Source organism: Heterodontus francisci, chromosome 9 (genome assembly GCF_036365525.1).
Source record: "Heterodontus francisci isolate sHetFra1 chromosome 9, sHetFra1.hap1, whole genome shotgun sequence".
NCBI classification, from domain to species: domain Eukaryota; kingdom Metazoa; phylum Chordata; class Chondrichthyes; order Heterodontiformes; family Heterodontidae; genus Heterodontus; species Heterodontus francisci.
This window is the reverse complement of record NC_090379.1, coordinates 38,187,874-38,208,821: the sequence shown is the minus strand read 5'-3', so window position 1 is coordinate 38,208,821 and position 20,948 is coordinate 38,187,874. Positions and strand designations below refer to the sequence as shown.

Genomic DNA, 20,948 nt, shown 5'->3' with positions numbered 1-20,948 from the left:
CAGCCTCACAGCTCCAGGGACCCGGGTTCGATTCTGGGTACTGCCTGTGTGGAGTTTGCAAGTTCTCCCTGTGTCTGCGTGGGTTTTCTCCGGGTGCTCCGGTTTCCTCCCACAAGCCAAAAGACTTGCAGGTTGATAGGTCAATTGGCCATTATAAATTGTCACTAGTATAGGTAGGTGGTAGGGAAATAAAGGGACAGGTGGGGAAGTTTGGTAGGAATATGGGATTAGTGTAGGATTAGTATAAATGGGTGGTTGATGGTCGGCACAGACTCGGTGGGCTGAAGGGCCTGTTTCAGTGCTGTATCTCTAATCTAATCTAATCTTTTGGCTTGTGGGAGGAAACCGGAGCACCCGGAGAAAACCCACGCAGACACAGGGAGAACTTGCAAACTCCACACAGGCAGTACCCGGAATCGAACCCGGGTCCCTGGAGCTGTGAGGCTGCGGTGCTAACCACTGCGCCACTGTGCCGCCCTGGTCTGGTGAATTTTCCACAATTTTGTTGGTTCAAAACAGGTGTAAAATAAAGCTCAGAATTTTAAGCACAACAGGAAACACTACTACTATTTTGAGTGTAATTTTTTAATTTATCCTCCTTGATACCTGCACTGCATTTTCTGATTCTTTGGATGTATTTTATGGCATCAGTATAAGTTATATTAAAAATTGAAATGCTGCCACATCTTCTTAAACATTCTGTGCTTAATGATGGCTTGAAGCTTTAATTTTCATACTTAAAAAAAGGAATATATGGTGTAAGTTCACACTTCCATCAGGTCCCACTTGCATACACTGATTTCTGTTTCTTTACAACAACTTTAAAAGAATTTTGCCCGTAACTTTCCAATTATGACCCCACAGGAAATTCCACCATTCATCAGACTGGTTCTGACAAAAAGTCATTGACCTGAAACTTTGGGGAATATTTTCTTGGCCCCAGGGTGGCAGGCAGGGAGGTGAAGATGCCAGGAAAATTGCAGGGAGCCGAGTCGGGATGGTTCCCTGGATGCAGCCCCGCCACCAGCAGGTTTCTCAGTGGTAGGATCCCATGCGGAGCAGCTGCCCACCTCCATTCGGCGGGTAGCCAATTGAAATATTTAAGGACTCTATTAGTGTCACTTTGCCAGTGATGCAGCGGCCCACCACCATGTGGGGTGGCTGCCAGCTTCACTGAGGCAGTGGTTGGCGGGGTGGGGGGGGGGGGGGAAAGCCAGTGGAGCTGGAATTCCATGCCACAAAGAGGGGGCCACAGGCGGGGAAGGCTACCTCCATGGCCCCAGTGGACCATCCAGAGGATGGCCCCTCTGATTTTTATTTTTTTTACTTACCTCTCTGCCCTCTCAATCCCCGAGCTGCCTCAGCAGGGCTCACCTCTCCCAGTGGATCTATTCTTGGCCCCCTCCTATTTCTACATGCTGCCCCTTGGCAACATCATCTGAAAGTACAGCATTAGTTTTCACATGTATGCTGATGACACTCAGCTCTACTTAACACCACTTCTTTCAACTCCTCCACTGTTGCTAAATGATCAGACTGCTTATCTGACATCCAGTACTGGATGAGCAGAAATTTCATCCAATTAAACATTGATAAGACTGAAGCCATTATTTTCAGTCCCCACTCTAAATTCTGTTCCCTAGCTTTTGACTCCATCCCTCTTGCTGGCAACTGTCTCAGATTAAGCCAGTCTGTTCGCAACCTTGGTGTCACATTTGACCCCAAAATGAGCTTCCGTCCTCATATTCGTGTCATACTAAGACTGCCTATTTCCACCTCTGTAAAATCATCCAATTTCATCCCTGTCTCAGCTCATCTACTGCTGAAATCCTCATTCATGCCTTCAATACCTCTAGACTTGACTATTCCAACGCACTCCTGGCTGGTCTCCCACATTCTACCCTCTGTAAACTTGAGGTCATCCAAATTCTGCTGCCCATGTCTTAACTCACACCATGTCTCGTCCCCCTATCAACCCTGTGCTTGATCACCATAATTGGCTCCCAATCAAGCAACACCTAGATTTTAAAACTCTCATCCTTTTTGTCAAATCCCTCCATGGCCTCACCCTCCCTATCTCTGTAATCTCCTCCAGCCCCACAATCCTCCTAGATATCTGCACTCCTCTAATTCTGGCCTCTTGTGCAGCCCTGATTTTAATCCCTCCACCGTTGGTGGTCGTGCCTTCAGTTGTCTAGGCCCCAAGCTGTGGAATACCCTCATTCCATCTCTCCGCCTCTCCATCTTGCTTTCTCCTTTTCGACAGTCCTTAAAACCTACCCTTTTGACTAAGCTTTCGATCAACTGAGCAAATATCTCCTTTTGTGGCTCGGGGTCAAACTTCGTTTTATAATGCTCCTGTGAAGTGCCTTGGGATGTTTTATTACGTTAAAGCACTATTATAAATATAAGTTGTTGTTGTTGTTGAAGTGTAAGGTCATTTCTCATTTCATAGGCTTGTGGAAAGTGGATCTTTAGTGGTGGGCACGAATCATAGACAGATAAAACTGGAGCCTAACTGTGAAGCCTACTTCCGGTTCAGAGAGGGCAACAGAAATAGACAGCATGAAAAATGGCAACATTTCAATTCAGTACTTTGGATAATAACCTGAGAGTCAATTAAATTTATTCAAAAATTAGAACCGTACAAAAACGTTACTAGTTATATGAAAAGGACACGGAAATTGAGATCTGCTCACTGATTGGGGAAGCAGCAGAAAACATTCCCTGTTCATTTAAACTGACTGAAAGAGAGAAACAGGACTACAAAACAATTATGAATAGATTTGACAGGCAGTTTGTGGTGAGTAGAGATACAACATGCAGTTAACAAGAAGTGGAATCTGTAGACAGTTTCATCATAATCTTATGTACTTTAGCAGAGCATTGGAAATATGGTGCACTGCACAATAAAATGTTTTGTGACTAGATTATGTAAAATGTTCAGCCTTTGGTTCAGTCTTGACTTTACACTTGAGAAGGCAATACAACAGGTATTGGGGGACAGCAGGGGTAACGGTGTGGCAGCGACAAGACAAGCCACTGCAGGTGATTCTTCATGACAGCAAAGGAAGGCAGCATTAAGCTTCTTAACAGACTAAAACCTGAAGGAAAATTCAATTAATAGCCCTTCTCAATTAATCCATTAAATGAAATAACTTGAATGCTCTTACTTTCAGTGAATCCACAAGGTCCTGCACAAGAAACAGTCGTCGTAGCTCTTTGACAGTACTGTTTACATACACCAGTGCAGAATCAGCATACTTTTGAATCTGCTCTTCAGAGAGGGTAGCGTCCAAATCCAAGTAAGCTCTGCAAATACAAAGAATATTAATTTAAACATTAAAAAACAACAAACTTTGACAGGGGTTGAGGTGCTTGGCCAGAAGACTCAAGGGAATACAAGCCATGTTTATACAACCTCTTCTCATAATTAGCCCCTTTAAATCCCATTATCAACATGATCTACTCCATTTTGTAACTCATCAAAGCTGCAATATCCTGTATTATCACATGACCATTCATATTGTTACATAAATTAAATCAGTATTTAAGTACGATACGCAAATGATATTAAGGTGAGGTAGAGTAAAAACATGTTAAATCAAAAAATTATGCTTCATCTAATTTTACATTAAAGTAGTAACAGCAATATTATTTCTTCTAGTACTAATCAGCAAAAGTACTTATTTTACATCATTTTTGTTTTCTCCTTCCTCTCTTCTGCATGCAACCTAGTAACAGCAGACTTGTTCCCAAACGAAACGGTGAGGCAACAATCTGATCTCCCAGGTTTCAGTGGCACAAACTCTGTTCCCTAGCCACTGACTCCATCCCTCTTCCTGGCAACTGTCTGAGGCTAAACCAGATTGTTCACAACCTTGCTGCCATATTTGACCCTCAGAGGACCTTCTAACCTCATATCTGCCTCAACACTAAGAACACCTATTTCCCACCTGCGTAACACCGCCAACTCCGACCCTGTCTCAGCTCACCTGCTGCTGAAACCCTCATCCATGCTTTGTTACCTCCAGACTTGACTGTTCTAACACACTCTTGGCCAGCCTCCCATGTTCTACTGTACGTAAACCTGACACCATCCAAAACTCTGCTGCCCCTGTCCTTACTCACACCAAGTCCCGTTCATCCATTACCTCAGTGCTTGCTGATTTACATTGGCTGCTGGTTAAGCAAAACCTCAATTTCAAAATTCTCATTCTTGTTTTCAAATCCCTCCATAGTTTCATCTCTCCTTATTGCTGCCCCATAACTCTCTGAGATATCGGCACTCATCGAATAGTGGCCTCCTGTGCATCCCTGATTTAAATTGCTCCACCATTGGTAGCCTGGGTCCTAAGCTCTTAATTCCCCCCTTAACCTCTCTGCCTTGCTTTCCTTGTTTAGCATGCTTGTTAAAAGCTAAAGGGATAAGGGAATTAATTCCTACAATGTGAACATTTTTCTAACCCAATATGTAAAAGCCCAACAAGGGAAGATTTGCTATTGGATCTAGAAATGGGGAATGAACCAGAGCAGATAAGAGAAGTAATAGTAGGGGGTAGTGATATGCTTTAAGATGATAATAGAGAAGGACATAAGTATGACGAAAACCAGGTTAATAGATTGGAGAAAAGCTGATTTTGAGGGGCTGAGAATAGAATTTAGGAAAATAAAATGAGCAACAATATTGGCAAACAATGACGTAGAACAACAATGGGAAGCATTTAAAACGGTGCTCAGCAGAGTGCAGGAAAAATACATTCCACTAAAAGGAAAGAACAAACTAAACATTTGTGAGACTCCATGGATGAATTATGACATAAGGGAACAATTGAGAGTTAGGAAAGAGGCAGACATAGGGATAGGCATGAACATGTTGCATCACGGACATTTGACAAAATTATTGACTCAGCCACGGACATGGGGACAATTAATTTGCGTATAGAGTGTATATTCAACCTAATGCCATCAAAACAGTCTGATTTAAAACATATTTCTCCCTATTTAGTGAGATACCTGGCACTGTTTTTGCTTGCACAAGTAGTCAATGTCCGCCTGCACACTTTATGTAGCAATGCAGAGAATCCAGATAGATGTCTCTTTCTCTCCCCTCTCACTCTCTTTTTCTCTCTGTGAATCCCTATCCCCTCTCTGTGTCCATTTCTCACCCCTCTCCCCCCCCTCTCTCTCTTCTCCCCCTCCACCTCTCTCCTCCCTCCCTTCTCCCCCCTCCCCCTCTCTGCTCTCGCTCTCTCTCCCCACCTTCTCCCACCTCCCCTCTCTCTCTCCCCTCCCTCTCTCTTCAACTGTTACTGGGAGTGGGAACAGCAGTTTCTGATCAGATTCTGAGTTTTTGTCGGGCTTTTAAAAAGAAAATTGGAACCTGCTGGAAAAACAAGAATCTGTGCGAAGTTCAGAAACTGTTTTTTCTGCTCCCAGCTGCGAAACTGGGTTGCGATTTTTTAAAGCCTGTCTGAAGAAGCTAATAGGAAATTTCTCATCCCTGAAATTACCAGTCACGGACCTGAAATTTTTTTTACACGGACACTGATGTCAATGTACGGATACAATGCTGACCCTTGGGCATACATTAAAGTACATAGATAACAGAGGAGTGCATGATAAAAGAGAACATGGAGAGATTAGGAGAGAAGTCATAAAAATAATTAGGAAGGCAAAGAGAAACTATGAAATTAAATTATCAAGGAACAAAAACAAAATAATAAAATATTTTACAGGCAAATCAATAAAAAAAGGAAGGCTGGGATGGGAATAGGGCCATTAAGGATAGGCAGGATAATACCACTGTAAATAATAGAGATGACAGAAATATCAAATAATGATTTTGCTTCAGTACTTACTAGGGAGATAGAACAGGTAGACATGACATTGAATGATGTGATGATTAATGAGATAAGTGCATTTAAAATAAAAAAAGGGGATGTACTGAGTAAACTAATCAAACTCAAACATCCACGCACTTCAAAAGAATCTAGGAAGAGCTAGCAGAGGCATTACTACACATATTTAATAATTTGTTCGAAAAGGTGCAGTGCCAGAGGACTGGTGGATAGCTAACGTAATACCTACATTTAAGAAGGGGGACCGAACATGCCCAGGGAATTATAGACCAGTGAACTTAACACTGATGGTAAGAAAAATAATGGGATTCCTAATAAAGAATAGAAGAATAGAGAGAAAAGAAAAATAAAATTAATAGTCAGCATGGATTTCAAAAGGGAAATTCTGGCTTGACCAATCTTTTTGAGTTTTTGAGGAGGTTTCAGAGAGTAGCTAATGATAATGCAGTAGATACAATTTATCTGGATTTTCAAAAGGCCTTGGATAAGGTATCCCACAATGGGCTAATGAATAAGATCAGAGAATGCAGAGCAAGGGAATAAGTAACAGAACAGATTGCTAGCTGGCTTCAAGACAGAAAACAGAGAGTGGGAATAAAGGGTATTTATTTAAAGAGTCAGAAAGTAGGAAGTGACGTTCCACAAGTATCAGTGCTAGACCACTTCTGTTCACAATTTACATTAACAATTTGCACTTTGGAATCAGAAACACCATTTTCCAAATTTGCAGATGACACCAAATTGGAGCGGAAATAGTCAATACTGAGGACGACTGCAACAAATTACAAGAGGACATTAATAAACTTGCAGAATGGGTAAATAATTGGCAATAAAGTTCAACAGATAACTGTGAGGTAGTCCATTTTGGTAGGAAGAATAGGGAGGTCCCTAATATTTTGGAAGGTGTGAGTCTATGTGAGCTGGAGGAACAAAGGGGACTCAGAGTACAAATGCACCAATTGTGCTACAGGTTATCAAGGCATAAAAAAGCAAACCAAGTTCTAGGCTTTATTTCTAGGGGACAGAATTGAAAAGAAGGGAAATTATGCTAAACCTGTATCGAACCTTAGTTAGACCACACTTAGAGTACTGCGTGCAGTTCTGGTTGCCATATTGTAAAAACGATATAGAGAGACTGGAGAGGATGCAGAGAGGATTTACAAGGATGGTATCAGAAATGCGTGGGTATACATATCAGGAAAGGATGAAGAAGTTGTGTCTCTTTTCTCTTGAAAAGAAGGCCAACCTAATAGAGGTCTTGAAAATTATGAAAGGTTTTGCTAGAATGGATACAGAGAGAATATTTCCACTTGTGAAGAGCATAACTAGAGGCCATCAATATAAGATAGTCATCAACAAATTCAATGGGGAACTCAGAAGAAATGTCTTTACCAAATGATTTGTGAGAATGCAGAACTCACTACCACAGGGAGTGGTTGAAGCGAACAGATATATTCAAGAGGACACTAGGCAAGCATACGAAGGAGAAGGAAAAAGAGGGTTACGATGATGGATTCAGATGAGGAAAGATGGGAGGAGGCTTGAATGGAGCATAAATGCCAGTATGGACTGGTTGGGCCAAATGGCCTCTTTCTGTGCTGTATATCCAATTGCTCTTTGATCAAGCATTTGGTCATCTGCCCCAATATGTGGCTTCATGTCATATTTTGTTTTATAATACCCGTGTAGCACCTTGGATGTTTTATTTTGTTAAAGGCACTTTATAAATACAAGTGGTTGTTGCTGCATTCCGTTCAGCCAACTAAACGTATTGATCCTGTTTATTGTTCTTTCTTTTCAGTTTTGCCAAGATCAGGCTTTCAGTACAGTAAAGAGTATCACATCGTAGTAACTTTCGGACACAAATTCCATGAATTTCCACTGTTTATACACATTTATGCTTTTACACCTTTATAAACCTTTATACCTCACCCACGATTCAGAGGCCTAGCACCCAATTTTCAGTATAAAACAGATAGCTATCAATTGAAAATCACGCCCAGTGTATTCACACATGGCATAGCAAATAAAAAAATTCTCTCCTGTTGCAGCCTCTTCCAAAGATTGTGTACAATTTACCCAATCACGTCTTGTCCTATATGAAGATGATGCCGATTTGCATTTATATAGTACCTTTCACAACCACAGGGTGTCCTGAAGTGCTTTAAAGCCAATGAAGTACTTTTAAAGTGTAGTCACTGTTGTAATGTAGGATATGTGGCAGGCAATTTGCATGCAGCAAGCTCCCACAAACAGTAATGTGATAATGACCTGATAATCTGTTATTGTGATATTGGTTGAGGGATAAATATTGGTCAGAACATCAGGGATAACTCCCCTGCTCTTCTTCAAAATAGTGTTATGGGATATTTAACATCCACCTGAGAGGGCCGATGGGACCTCAGTTTAACATCTCATCTGAAAGACGGCACCTCCAAGAGTGCAGCACTCCCTCAGTACTGCACTGGAGTGTCGGCCTTAATTTTTTGTGCTCAAGTCCCAGAGCGGGATTCGAACCCACAACCTTCCGACTCAGGCAAGACAGAGCTGAATAACCATAGAATGAACTTCTAAGAGCAGAATAATATGGAACATCTCACCTTCCCAAAAGTAAAATTAAAGGTAGTTAATATGAGGAAGAAAGCTGCAGACTGAGGAAGCAAGCAATGGACTGGTCAGGTGAACAGAAAAGTGGCAAATGGAATTCAATCCAAAGAAGTGAGGTAATGCACTTGGGAGGATAAACAAGGCAAGGGAATACACAATAAATGGCAGGATTCCTAAAAGTGTAGAGGAACAGAGGGACCTTGAAGTGTACGCTCACAGATCTCTGAAGGTAGCAGGACAGGCAGATAAAGTGGTCAAGGAGGCATATGGAATACTTTCCTTTATTGGGCGAGGTCTAGAGTATAAGAGCAGGGAGGTTATGCTAGAACTGTATAAAACACTAGTTAGACTGCAGCTTGAGTACTGCATACAGTTCTGGCCACCAAATTATAGGAAGGATGTGATTGCACTAGAGAGGATACTAAGGTATTTACAAGGATGCTGCCAGGAATGGAGAATTTTAGCTATGAGGAAAGACTGGATAAGGCAGTATTTATTTTCTTTGGAATAGAGGAGGTTGAGGGGAAATTTAATTGAGGTGTATATAATTATGAGGGGACTAGATAGAGTGGAAAGGAAGGACCTACATCCATTAGCAGAGAGGTCAATAATCAGAGGGCATAGATTTAAAGTAATTAGTGGAAAGATTAGAGGGGAGTTGAGGAGTCATTTTTTCAGAGGCGGTGAGGTCCTAAAACTCACTGCATGAAAGAGTGGTGGAGGCAGAAACACTTATCACATTTTAAAACGTTTGCATGTGCATTTGAGCTGCTGTAACCTAAACGGCTACAGACCAAGAGTTGGAAGGTGGGATTAGACTGGATAGCTCTTTTTCATGGACATGATGGACCATATATGCCATAAATCTTTCTATATTTCTATATTTCTATGTTAACAAACGGAACTAGGGATATAGTGTTCCATGTAGTCTTAATCATCTCAATATCTTTCATACTGCTGGACTATGACGAAGCATCAGCAAATTACAAGCCAAAATAAAACTGTAAGTAAGTTGTTAAGTGAAATTTGAAGATTGCTTGAGTGCATAATCTGGAATGACAAATCAAGGAATGCTGCATTGTTAAAACTGCAGTCCTTCAGCTGAGATATAAAACCGAGGTTCTGTCTGTCCAGTCCAGTGGTATAGGCAGGTCTCCTCTGGGTGTCCTATCACCCTCAGTCAAAATGATGTAAAATAGTTTAGGTCAGCATTCAATTAGTGGTTGCTTGTAAGATGCTGCTCATGAAAAATGGCTGCTGTGTTTCACTACACAGCAGTTACTGTTCTTTAGAAATTAATTATATTGCATGAAACTCTTTTACGTTAAAGACTTTATAGATATGCAAGTATCATTTTATTATGACTGCCCTAATGTTAATATCCTGTTAAGTTTCAGATCTAAAATTTGAGAGTCCTAAAGGGAATGTTATCATTTGACACATCAAAAGGATTACAGGTTACATTATTGAGGGGAAAAAGAGGGGACTGAGCACTTACTTAAAAGGATGTCCTTCATCAGTCTTCTGCACAGCCTGTAACACTGATTTATAAATTCTGAAGCTGATTGTAGCTGAGAGTGCAGCGAGTGCCAGGTAGGCTATGACACTCACAACGCTGAATTGGGTCAGTGAAAATAACAGGAGAAGCAAACTTCCAAAGACAATCCCTGTCTGCTTGATGTCATGCCAGTAGAGCAGGTCAATAACTGTGGAGGAAGGAAAAGGGAATCAGATAAATCTGCTTCATCTGGATCAATTAATGTGAATAATCATATTTCTCCTGGAATATAAAACAAAATGGAGATGTGGATAAAGTTCTCTGCATGCCCAATTTGCCTGATTTGTTTATCTTCTTTTCCAAGCAGTAGATTTCACTCAATGCATGAAGAAAAGATCACTAGACAATACAACATTTTACTGTCCACACTACAAATTATACCTGTGAAAAAACAAGGAGCTTAAAATTAAGAAAAACTTTGGAAAGTTGATGTTTTCTTTTTACAAAATTGCAATGCAGCTCTTTTTAGAAGTGAGAATCCTTTAAAGGACCATAATGACTGTGAACAAAGTGTGTACTGAATATTAAATCATGTCTTATGAAAGTACATAAACTGTTTGCACAAAATGGACCAATAAAAAGGACCAACATGAAACGATCCTTACATGACATTTTAACCGTGTTTGCAAACAGAAATAACCCTAATGATGAAACTAGTGATTTTACTACTCATATTAAGAGTAAGTGCAATTCAAATCCCAATACTGTACCGCAATTCAGTACTTGACAGGAAAATAAATGCCTTCTTTAAGTAGACCAACACTAAAAAAGAAATGATTAGCAAGTACTTAAAAAGAGAAGCAGCACTACTTCAGATGGCATTTGATAAAGTTCTACATGTGAGGAAGATCACTGAACTAATAGTAATTAGCGAAGCAGATTGAAGACTATTTTATCAATAAAAAGCTGACAATGAAGGCAACAGCCAGTTGTACAGTCTCATAGGCAGCTGTTCTAGATCCAAGGTTCACTCCCTTGTTATTGGGTATTAAAAAATTTTGCAATATACATATGTAAGGAGTGGAAAGCAACTTGATTCTTTAAAATTCTTCCATGGGATGTGGGTGTCACTGGCAAGGCTAGTATTTGTTGCCCAACCCTAACGGCCTTTGACAACTGAGTGGCTTACTAGGCCATTTCAGAGGGCAGTTAAGAGTTAATCACATTGTTGGGGTCTGGAGTCAGATATAGGCCACACCAGGTAAGAACAGCAGATTTCCTTCCCTAAAGGACATTAGTGAACCAGATGGGTTTTTACAACAACCAATGTTAGTTTCATTACTCAGACTAACTTTCAATTCCAGATTTCTTTTATTAATTGAATTTTTTTTAATCAATTGAATTTAAATTCCACCAGCTGCCATTGAACCTATGACCCACCTGGTGGGTCATAGGCCTGGGCCACCATCTCCCCCTTGATCGCCTTCAAAGGATATGGACCAATTGATCACATGGTCTAAGGAAAGGCAGGTAGCTTTTAAATAGAGAATATAAACGTTGCACTGGTGCTCATTAGGAAATGTAGAAAATAAATAATATTTGGGTGCCATTATTGATTATGCGTTGATAGTCCAATCAACATGACATTGCTATCAAGAAGGGTAATAAGATGTTTCTTCAGGGCATTTGGTAAGTCAAACTAAGTTATTTTAACCCACTATAACTCATTAATTAAGACCACATTTAGAATATTGTGCAGTTTTACATACCCTTACCTTTTAAAGAAAGTTGCTGCATTTAAGAAGATTCAGAATGATTTTGAAATTCAATAATGAGACAAATACAAATTCATTTTCATGGAGAAATCTTGATTAAGACCCCGCATGGTCCAGGTTTTTAAATTGTGAGGCATGAATAATATACATATAAACAGGTCATTAAACTTGGCGTGATAGATCCTGAGCTGCTAGAAGTGTGATGTTGTAGAATGGAAATGTTCAGAACTGAATAATGTAACATTAAATGATCTTTCTGAAATTTAGTTTGGAATAATGAAAGAGAGAAATATTAGAGAATATTTCCTGATGAACCTAATAAACTAGAAAGAAATCAACAGAGGGATGAGAGAAGGAAGGGAGGTCGCAGTATCTTTTCTCAGGAAATTAATTAAAGTCCAAGATAAGGTACATTACATATGGTCTAGCATCACTTGGGATCTCAGGCTTTCACTTTCGAGCCCCTGATACTTGAGCTTGAATGATCCTGGAGGCCTGTGATGGTCATCATTTGTAGGTATAGTATCGAAAACAAAAGGAATTGCAAATAAAAATGGCAAGAAGTGAAACTCTTATAAGATTTTGTTTGGTTTTGTTGGACAATTTCTTCATAACATCAAAAAACATCTATCAGTCTTCTATTAGGCATTTTAAACCACTAACTTTCTCCCTATGAATGGCATATGTGCTCATCTCCCACGTCTTTCACCCCGCCCTCCCCACCCCCCACCCCCCCCATCCACTTCTTTTTTTCATGCAATCTTACTAAATGCCTGCTGGTCTTTAGTTATGATGAAGAAAGACACCAAAAATGGTACAACCTATCTTTTCTACTAACATTCACTGCTGTGAATTTGTTACATTTTCTGCTTTTACTCCCTTCACAGCATAATTCAGCATTCATTAAATAGTACAATAATATCTTGTAAAATCATAATTTCTTAATTCACTTAAGAGAAAACATTTTATATATACAGCTATTGCTAGGGTTACAAAATCACCCGCAGCAATCTATTCCTTTTCTCCAAGTATCTGCAGTCTTTCTTTCGTTAAGGTTGCTGGCCCCTACATATCTATTCTTTGTCCAGAGAGCAGGTGAATAGGTTAGAAACTCTGGCATTGCAACTGATGTGCACATTACTTCATTGGTCAAGCCATAGACACACATTCCAAACAAAAAAAGAAACTGCAATAAAACCATATGGATTAATCAGGATCTGAATCAATACAAATGAATCTCTTTCCACAGATGCTGCCAAACCTGCTGAGTGGTTCCAGCATTTCTTGTTTTTATTTCTGAATCAATAGCTGTATTTGCTACTACAAATATCATTGATCATAGGCTCACCAACTAGCAAATCACAGCAGATACATACATTGCCAATCTTTCTAAGAGGTGGCCGATGCTCTAAGAGATCTGGGGAAGTTGTGGCTGCCAAAATAATTACTGTAACAAATGAATCAAAGGAAAATTATTCTAAGAACTTTACTGCATCGTGTTATTGAATAAAATCTGTAGACAAAATGCTACTATACTTTACACAGAACAATTAATTGTGGATCCATCTTAAAATATAATGCTGAGGGAAAATTAGGTTAATCAGTACATGCTTAAATTCAGAGGCTCAGAATTAAAATTAATGGGCGAAGGAAAGGAAAGAAAAAATAATTGTAATATATTACGGATGAATATCAAATTGAACTATGAGCATTACAAACAGAATTGAATCAGTCTGGGTTAATCTGATACATGTTACTGAGTCAAAGATTTTGAAATGTCCCTGCCTCAAAAGTGCCAAATGTACATATTGAGATATTATGATCTGATAAAAATTTCAGCAATATTCCCTTTAAAACATTTCCCTCCCTAAAATAAACTTTTGGAGCCTATCCTCATAACTAAGAGCAATTAAATTAGGTATTATTCAGCACCTTCTCCAGATTATTGATACCCTCATTATATGTGTGAGTGAGAGAGAGAGAACTTTCAGTTATATGGCATCTTTCATGACCTCAGGACATTCCAAAACCAATCAAATACTTTTGAAGTGTAGTCCCTGTTGTAATGTAGGAAATATGGCAGCCAATTTGCAGAGAACAAGGTCCCACGACAGCAATGAGATAATGACCAGATCATCTGTTTATGTCATGTTGGATGAGGGACAAATATTGGCCAGGACACTGGGGAAAATCCTCTGCTCTTTCTTGAATAGTGCAATGGGATCTTTTACAATGACCTGACAGGGCAGATAGGGACTTGGTTTAATGTCTCATCTGAAGGACGGTGCAGGGACCAGAGTGTGGACGCGCTAAGGCCTTGTACACTCTACATATATTGATTTTTGTATTAAACTCTTTTTGACTAGCTATACTACTAAGAACCTTGGTTATTTTCCCTTTGGCCACCTCACTTGTCCCTTGCTATTGAGAAGGGAACAATTACCCCAAGATAGTTTTCTTGATCCATTACCCTTAATGGGCACTCTTACATGGTATAACTCCAAAATGATAATGCTTTGTTGTTTGTATTGTTATGAAAATGCTTCCTTTTAAAAAATATTTTAAATAGTTTTAAAATTGGATTCCTTTGGAGGACTGATTCCATAGATGCTGGACTTTTTAAAAAAAGTGTCACCAGATGGAGTTTGTTACTTGAGCTTTCTGTTTAAAAATAACACTCCTCCCGCCTTGATTGTAACAGTATTAAAAGGCATCTGGCACAAATGGGCCAATTCCCGTAATTTGTTCAGATTACTCTACAAGCTGTTGACTTTGTTTAAATTAGTAATCTTTGAACATAATTGTGCCACCTGTGAATTTAAGAATGGTTCAATTTATGTCCTAATCTAAATCATTAGGTGAAAGGACTAAACAGCAAACAGCCCAAACATGGAGTCTTATGAAGCTCCACTCAACCATGCCCCGTTCAGATTGCCTCTCATTAATAACAATCCTCTGCGTACAATATCTGTACAAATTACCTATTCAGCATAACTGCCCAATTATCCCAATGATCTAATCTTATCCAATAGCTTTCTACATGGTACTTTATCAAATGCTTTCTGGAAACCAAGGTATACAGCATCAACAAGAGTACCATTGTCTACGCTGCTGGTCACTTTCTCAAAGATCTTAATCAGGTCAGCAAGGTAGGAATTACATTTTCCATACCCATACTGGGCTGCCCTAATAACTATGATCTCTATCTCTATCTGATCATAAATCACTTCCCACATAACGCTTTCCAACAGCTTACCTACCAGAGACATCAACTTCACTGAATCCACGAGCCTGTAGTTCAAATACAACATTCTCCATTTCTTTTAGCACTCTGGAGAAATTGAATTGGGCCCACTGTCCTATCAGATTTAAACAGCTGAAATGTAGCAGTAAGTTCTATTAAAGCAATTTAGGTCTGAACTCCTGGGACCAAAGCAGAGCCTTCAAAAGTGATAACTGATGCAAATCTATCTAGCTCATTGCCATATCTTTATCCTTATAAGTAATTTGTCCTGATAAATCTCTCAAAGGACCATAATATAACGAAAGAAAATCTGCCATTGTTACGACAATTATCTACAATCCTTCCAATTCCCTTTTATAAAAAACATATCCAATACTGGCTGTTGTATTTTGTCAGCAACTAATCTACTCTAGTTGCTTGGTTAACTATTTTCTTTTAACTAAATGGACATCATGATGATTAGCAAACAGACATTTTATTTTGGAACTCGTAACAGGAGTTTGGAAAAAAAAGGCATATTGACCCATGACAGTACCCTGGAAGGTCAAACTATTCAGGAGAGGACAGAAAACTTGAGATGGTAAATGAGGAAGAGAAATAGTATGACAAAATTCTGCACCACATTGTAACATTTCAATTCTGCCATACTCTTGGTCAAATATATGCAATGTTCTACCACAGTGGTTGTACTTCTAAAATAATTGTATTATTAAATTTGAAGAAGCAGAAAATTCAGTTGTCCTACTCCAGTTGTTAATGCATCTAGTATCAAACATTAATCATCATTGTAAAAATTCTTGTTGCAGTTTTTACTGCTCATTTTACTACTACTGGTTTATCCCAACTATTCCATTCTAAAACCGAATCTCCTGCATATACTAAACTAAAATAAAAATTAGAATAGTCCACTGATGAAATGCAATTTAAGGAACATTTTGAATATATCTACAGCTGCTACAAAAATATATATTTATTGCTCAGAGCAAAGGTGAGAAAGTCATAAGAATTACATAATGAACGTGCCTGTGAGTACCACTATGATTTATTGTTTCCTGTCAGATTATATAATGCAATAAAATACTTTGACTCTTCTTAATAAAGTTGCTTAAAGTACACAGTGAATGCTCCATCCTTCATGCAGCAAGATAGTTGGATATTGAATTATGTCACTTTGACACCAAATAAATTTATGCTAACACAGACTTTATAGTGGTATTTATTTTCTTTTTGCAAATATTCCTGCTTTTTCATTTTTCAGGGAAAAAGCTTTAAAAAAAGTTTTTTTAATCTATATATTTTTTTACAATATCTACACCTGTTCTTAGAGAAATGTGACAAGTGAACCACCATCTGTTTCATTTACAGGAGGTCCAATATTTAAATCATAATTAATTCAAGAATGTCATGAAAGTACAACCACAATTTAGCTTAGAGTATAGAAACATACCTTTCAGCAACCATGGGACCTATTTGGTTCTGTTCTCAACAGTCAACACCCAAATTATCTTATTAAATAAATCTAAGCTACCTAACCAATCCATATATTTAATAAAGGTTGGGCTGTTAATCAAATCTCACAGATATCTCAAAGACATCCTGCATTGGAATATCCATACTATTGGGAATTAGGACCGATTATTAGGACTTGGTGTTGAGGCTGTGATTTTTCTGGGTACAGTACAGACTTAGTGAAGAGGTCTTTTGTTCCCTTTGTACCATTTGCCATTGTTTCCAATTGTATCAACTCACAACCATTCTATCATCATTTCTGGTGATACTTAGAAGATTCTTCCCCAAATCTAGCAATTGTTAAGATACTTGGACTGGTGGATGAAACTAGATCACTACCAGCAAGCAGCTTTCTTTAAACATATTCTATAGGGTTGACTCCTTTATAAATATCTGTAGATATATGCCTATTCAGATAAAACTATATTATAAAGATACCCTTCTCGCATTCTATGCTTGGCATTTGCTGAACTTAAATACTTTCATAGAAACCTTAAACTTCAGCTATGAGTGTCAAATCGACATAATGCATGTTTATTTTATGCTCCATTTTGTTTATGTTTTCTTCCCCATGTAAGATCACCCACCTAGTAAGGCAACAGGCAACAACCTTACTAAATTAAAACAAAGGAGCGTTCCCTGTTGACTATAATGATTGGACACTCCCTTCTACTATGTTACCAACTCTTATTACACAAGGAAAGTCTCTTCTTGCCACCCTGAAAGGAAATTCATTTTGAGAGAAATCTCAGCTGCCAACCTAAATCCTACTACTCTGAGACTGTGGCCCCAATATTCCTCACTGCTGTTGTTCTAGCTGTAGTCTCAAAGGACCATAGGCATCTGTCTCCATTAGAGAGAGACAGTTGGTAATGTATAGCTTGAGGGGCACCACTCCTCAACTGTGGGGCATGGCGAGGAGGCAGGCCTCCATGAACTACCACAGCTGGTATGGGGATTGAACATGTGCTGTTGGCATCTTTCTGCATCACACTCTAGGGGCTGGATTTTACCTTAGGCGGACGGGACTTCGCCACTGACATAAAAGTCGGTGGTGAACCCGCTTCTGCCTAGCCCGGGAATCGGACCCGCATTTTACAGGGCCCCGGGCTTTAATTGTCCTGAGGCGGGACTTCCATCTGGGACTGCAGCCCAGTCAATGACATGGAGCCAGGAATGCAGGTAACTTGGGCTTGCCTCGCCGGTGAAGGGGGGTGGGGGGGGTGATCGGTCGTGCCAGCGAGGCAAGGGTAGTCGTTTGAGGGGAGGGGGGAGTCTTGGGTCCCAGGGGTGGGTTGGGAGGTGGGGACGGCCCTCAATCGGGCACCCTGTAAAATACCCGTGGAGGCGGGCGAGGGCCCTTAAGGGCCTTGATTGGCCTCAGGCGGCGGCCCATTTCCACCACCCCCCCCCCACACCGCTTGACCGCCATAAAGTTGGCCAGAGGCGGGAGCAGGGCAGGAAAGCCTCCCACTCAATTTTACGCCGCCCCCACACCGCCATCCAACCCGCTGAGGCGGTGTAAAATTCAGTCCTAGGTGTCTAGCCAATTGAGCTAACCGATCCCACCCGCCATTCCTCACTGTAGTACCTGGGAAATGTTCATTTCATACGTGCTATGGAAAGGAAAAGGGGGAGAGAGCGGTCTCCATGGCCCTGATGCTGCATCAGCATTTCGAAGTCTTCCACAAGTTGGCGCAAATGAGCACTGCGCCTGAAATAAACTCATACCCATAAAAATGAGATGGGAGAGGGTGATCTTGACTCTTCTGCCTCAATTTACTCTCAGCCAAAGGGTGCCAAAATTTCTTAGGACTTCAGCTACAGATGTATTCCCTCGCCCTAATTCCCAGTGCACCAGGACTGTAGCCTTGTCATGCTAATAACTCAGCCCACCAAGTTTAAGCATGTGGCAGCTTGACTGAAGTGTACCTGATATGCTGCACCTGTCGACCTGGGGAAGAGAAGGCGAAAGGGGTGACAGGTATTACTGTGGCTATTATTCCTATATAAATCTATGGTGCTTGCCCATGCAAGACTTCTGTTGCTTACTTCAAATTCATTCAGTCTGAATTAACTTTGCGAACATTACCTCAAGGTATTTACAATAAACCTGTACATTGTAACTAATATCTTTATCCAGTTTGTCTTTGATATTTAGATTCCAGTAATTATACAAACAATTAGCATAGCATACATCTTCAAAGCCACCCTCCACATCAATCCATTACCAGATTTAAGGAAAACTTTACAGGACTGTGAGGAAAGAGCAGGGAAGTGGGTTTAATTGGATAGCTCTTTCAAAGTGCCAGTATAGACACAATGGGACAAGTGGTCTCTTTCTGTACTTTAAGACTATGAATAAATATTTTTAGATCCAACAGCTGTCTTGCACAAAGTTTGAACTCAATTATCAAGAAAGTGGTTTTTGGCAGCCTGTTTAGATATTTTTTATTTTTGCATTTTTACATAACTTTTCTTCACCTTCACAAGAGTAAAGATATTTCAATTGTGCCTCCTTGGAGGTCTGCGGTCCATCTGGGAAAGAAATGCCACCTGCTACACCACATTTAATATTTCATACAAACCGAACTGTTTAACTACTATTGCCACATAAATATTTAACTTAACCAAGGAATCATTAGGTTTAGAATTACCAATAGAATTACCAGAGAGCATTTCCTGTATTTACAAGCATCTCTTATATATTTACGATAAAAGGATCTGCTAAGGGATAGTTAAATAACTAGCTTAATGACAGAGTATTGGGTGGGACAGTGGTTAACAGCATCATACCCTCTTATCAGTACATTAAGAGCAAGGGGATAACTAAGGAAAAGGTAGGGCCTATCAAAGATGTACAAGGGAACCTATGCGTGGATGCAGAAGATGTGGGAATGGTTCTTAATGAGTTTTTTGCCTCTGTCTTCACAAGGAGAGGGTTGATGTAGACATTGTAGTTAAAGAGGAAGAGTGTGAGATACGATAAGCATAATGAGACAGGAAGTACTAGAGGGTCTGACATCCTTGAAAGTGGATAAATCGCCAGGGCCAGATGGATGGCTTCCCAGGTTGTTAAAGGAAGCTAGGGAAAAAATAGCAGATGCACTGAGGATCATCTTCAAATCCTCACTAGATACAGGAGAGATACCAGATGATTGGAGGTCTGCGAAAGTTGTACCATTGTTTAAAAAGGGTGCGAGGGATAGGCCAAATAATTATAGGCTGGTCAGTCTGGCCTCAGTGATGGGTAAATTTATTTATTATTTATTTAGCGATACAGCACTGAAACAACACCGAGTCTGTGCCGACCAACAACCACCCATTTATACTAATCCTACATTAACCCCATATTCTCTACCACATCCCCACCATTCTCTTACCAGCTAACTACATTAGGGGCAATTTACAACGGCCAATTTACCTATCAACCTGCAAGTCTTTGGCTGTGGGAGGAAACCGGAGGACCTGGTGGAAACCCACGCAGACACAGGGAGAACTTGCAAACTCCGCACTGGCAGTACCCAGAACTGAACCCGGGTTGCTGGAACTGTGAGGCTGCGGTGCTAACCACTGCGCCACTGTGCCACCCCAAATTGTTAGAATCTATTCTGAGGGACAGGATAAACTGCCACTTAGAAAGGCACGGATTAGTCAGGGATCGTCAGCATGGATTTGTTAAGGGAAGGTCATGTCTTACTAACTTGATTGAGTTTTTATGAGGAAGTAACAAGAAGGATTGATGAGGGAAGTGCAGTGGATGTGGTCTACATGGATTTTAGTAAGGCATTTGACCAGGTCCCACATGCAGACTGGTCAGGAAAATGAAAGCCCATGGGATACAGAGGAATGTGGCAGGTTGAATCCAGAATTGGCTCAGGGCCAGGAAACAAAGGGTAGTAGTCGATGGATGTTTTTGTGACTAGAAAGCTGTTCCCAGTGGCATTCCACAGGGATCAGTGCTGAGTCCCTTAATGTTTGTGGTATATATTTAATGATTTGGACTTAAATGTGGGAGGCATAATTGGGATATTTGCTGAGGACACAAAAATTGGCCGTGTAGTTGATAGTGAAGAGGATAGCCGTAGACTCCAAAAAGATATCAATGGTTTGGTTGAGTGGGTGGAAAAGTGGCAAATGAATTCAATCCAGTTAAGTGTGAGATAATGCATTTGGGGAGGGCAAATAAAGTGAGGGAATACACAATAAACAGGAGGATACTGAGAGGAGTAGAAGAAGTGAGAGACCTTGGAGTGCATGTCCACAGGTCCCTGAAGGTGGCAGGACAGATAGATAAAGTGAAGAAGGCATATGGAATGCTTTCCTTTATTGGCCGAGGTATAGAATTCAAAAGCAGGGATGTAATGCTGGAACTGTATAAAACGCTGGTTAGGCCACAGCTGGAGTATTGCAACAGTTCTGGTCACCATTACAAAAAGGACATAACTGCTCTG

General features: G+C 40.1%; 1 protein-coding gene across 4 annotated transcripts in view; it reads right to left on the bottom strand.

Moving 5' to 3' along the window:
- Positions 1–20,948, bottom strand: part of rtn1a (reticulon 1a) — a 226,021-nt gene that overhangs the window by 15,665 nt on the left and 189,408 nt on the right. For all 4 annotated transcript variants that reach the window (XM_068038825.1, XM_068038827.1, XM_068038828.1 and 1 more), the window contains 2 exons: positions 9,967–10,174; positions 3,174–3,312 (listed from right to left, as the gene is read on the bottom strand). In XM_068038825.1, the coding sequence (XP_067894926.1) occupies positions 3,174–3,312; positions 9,967–10,174 (347 nt within the window). The remainder of the gene's footprint in view (positions 1–3,173; positions 3,313–9,966; positions 10,175–20,948) is intronic.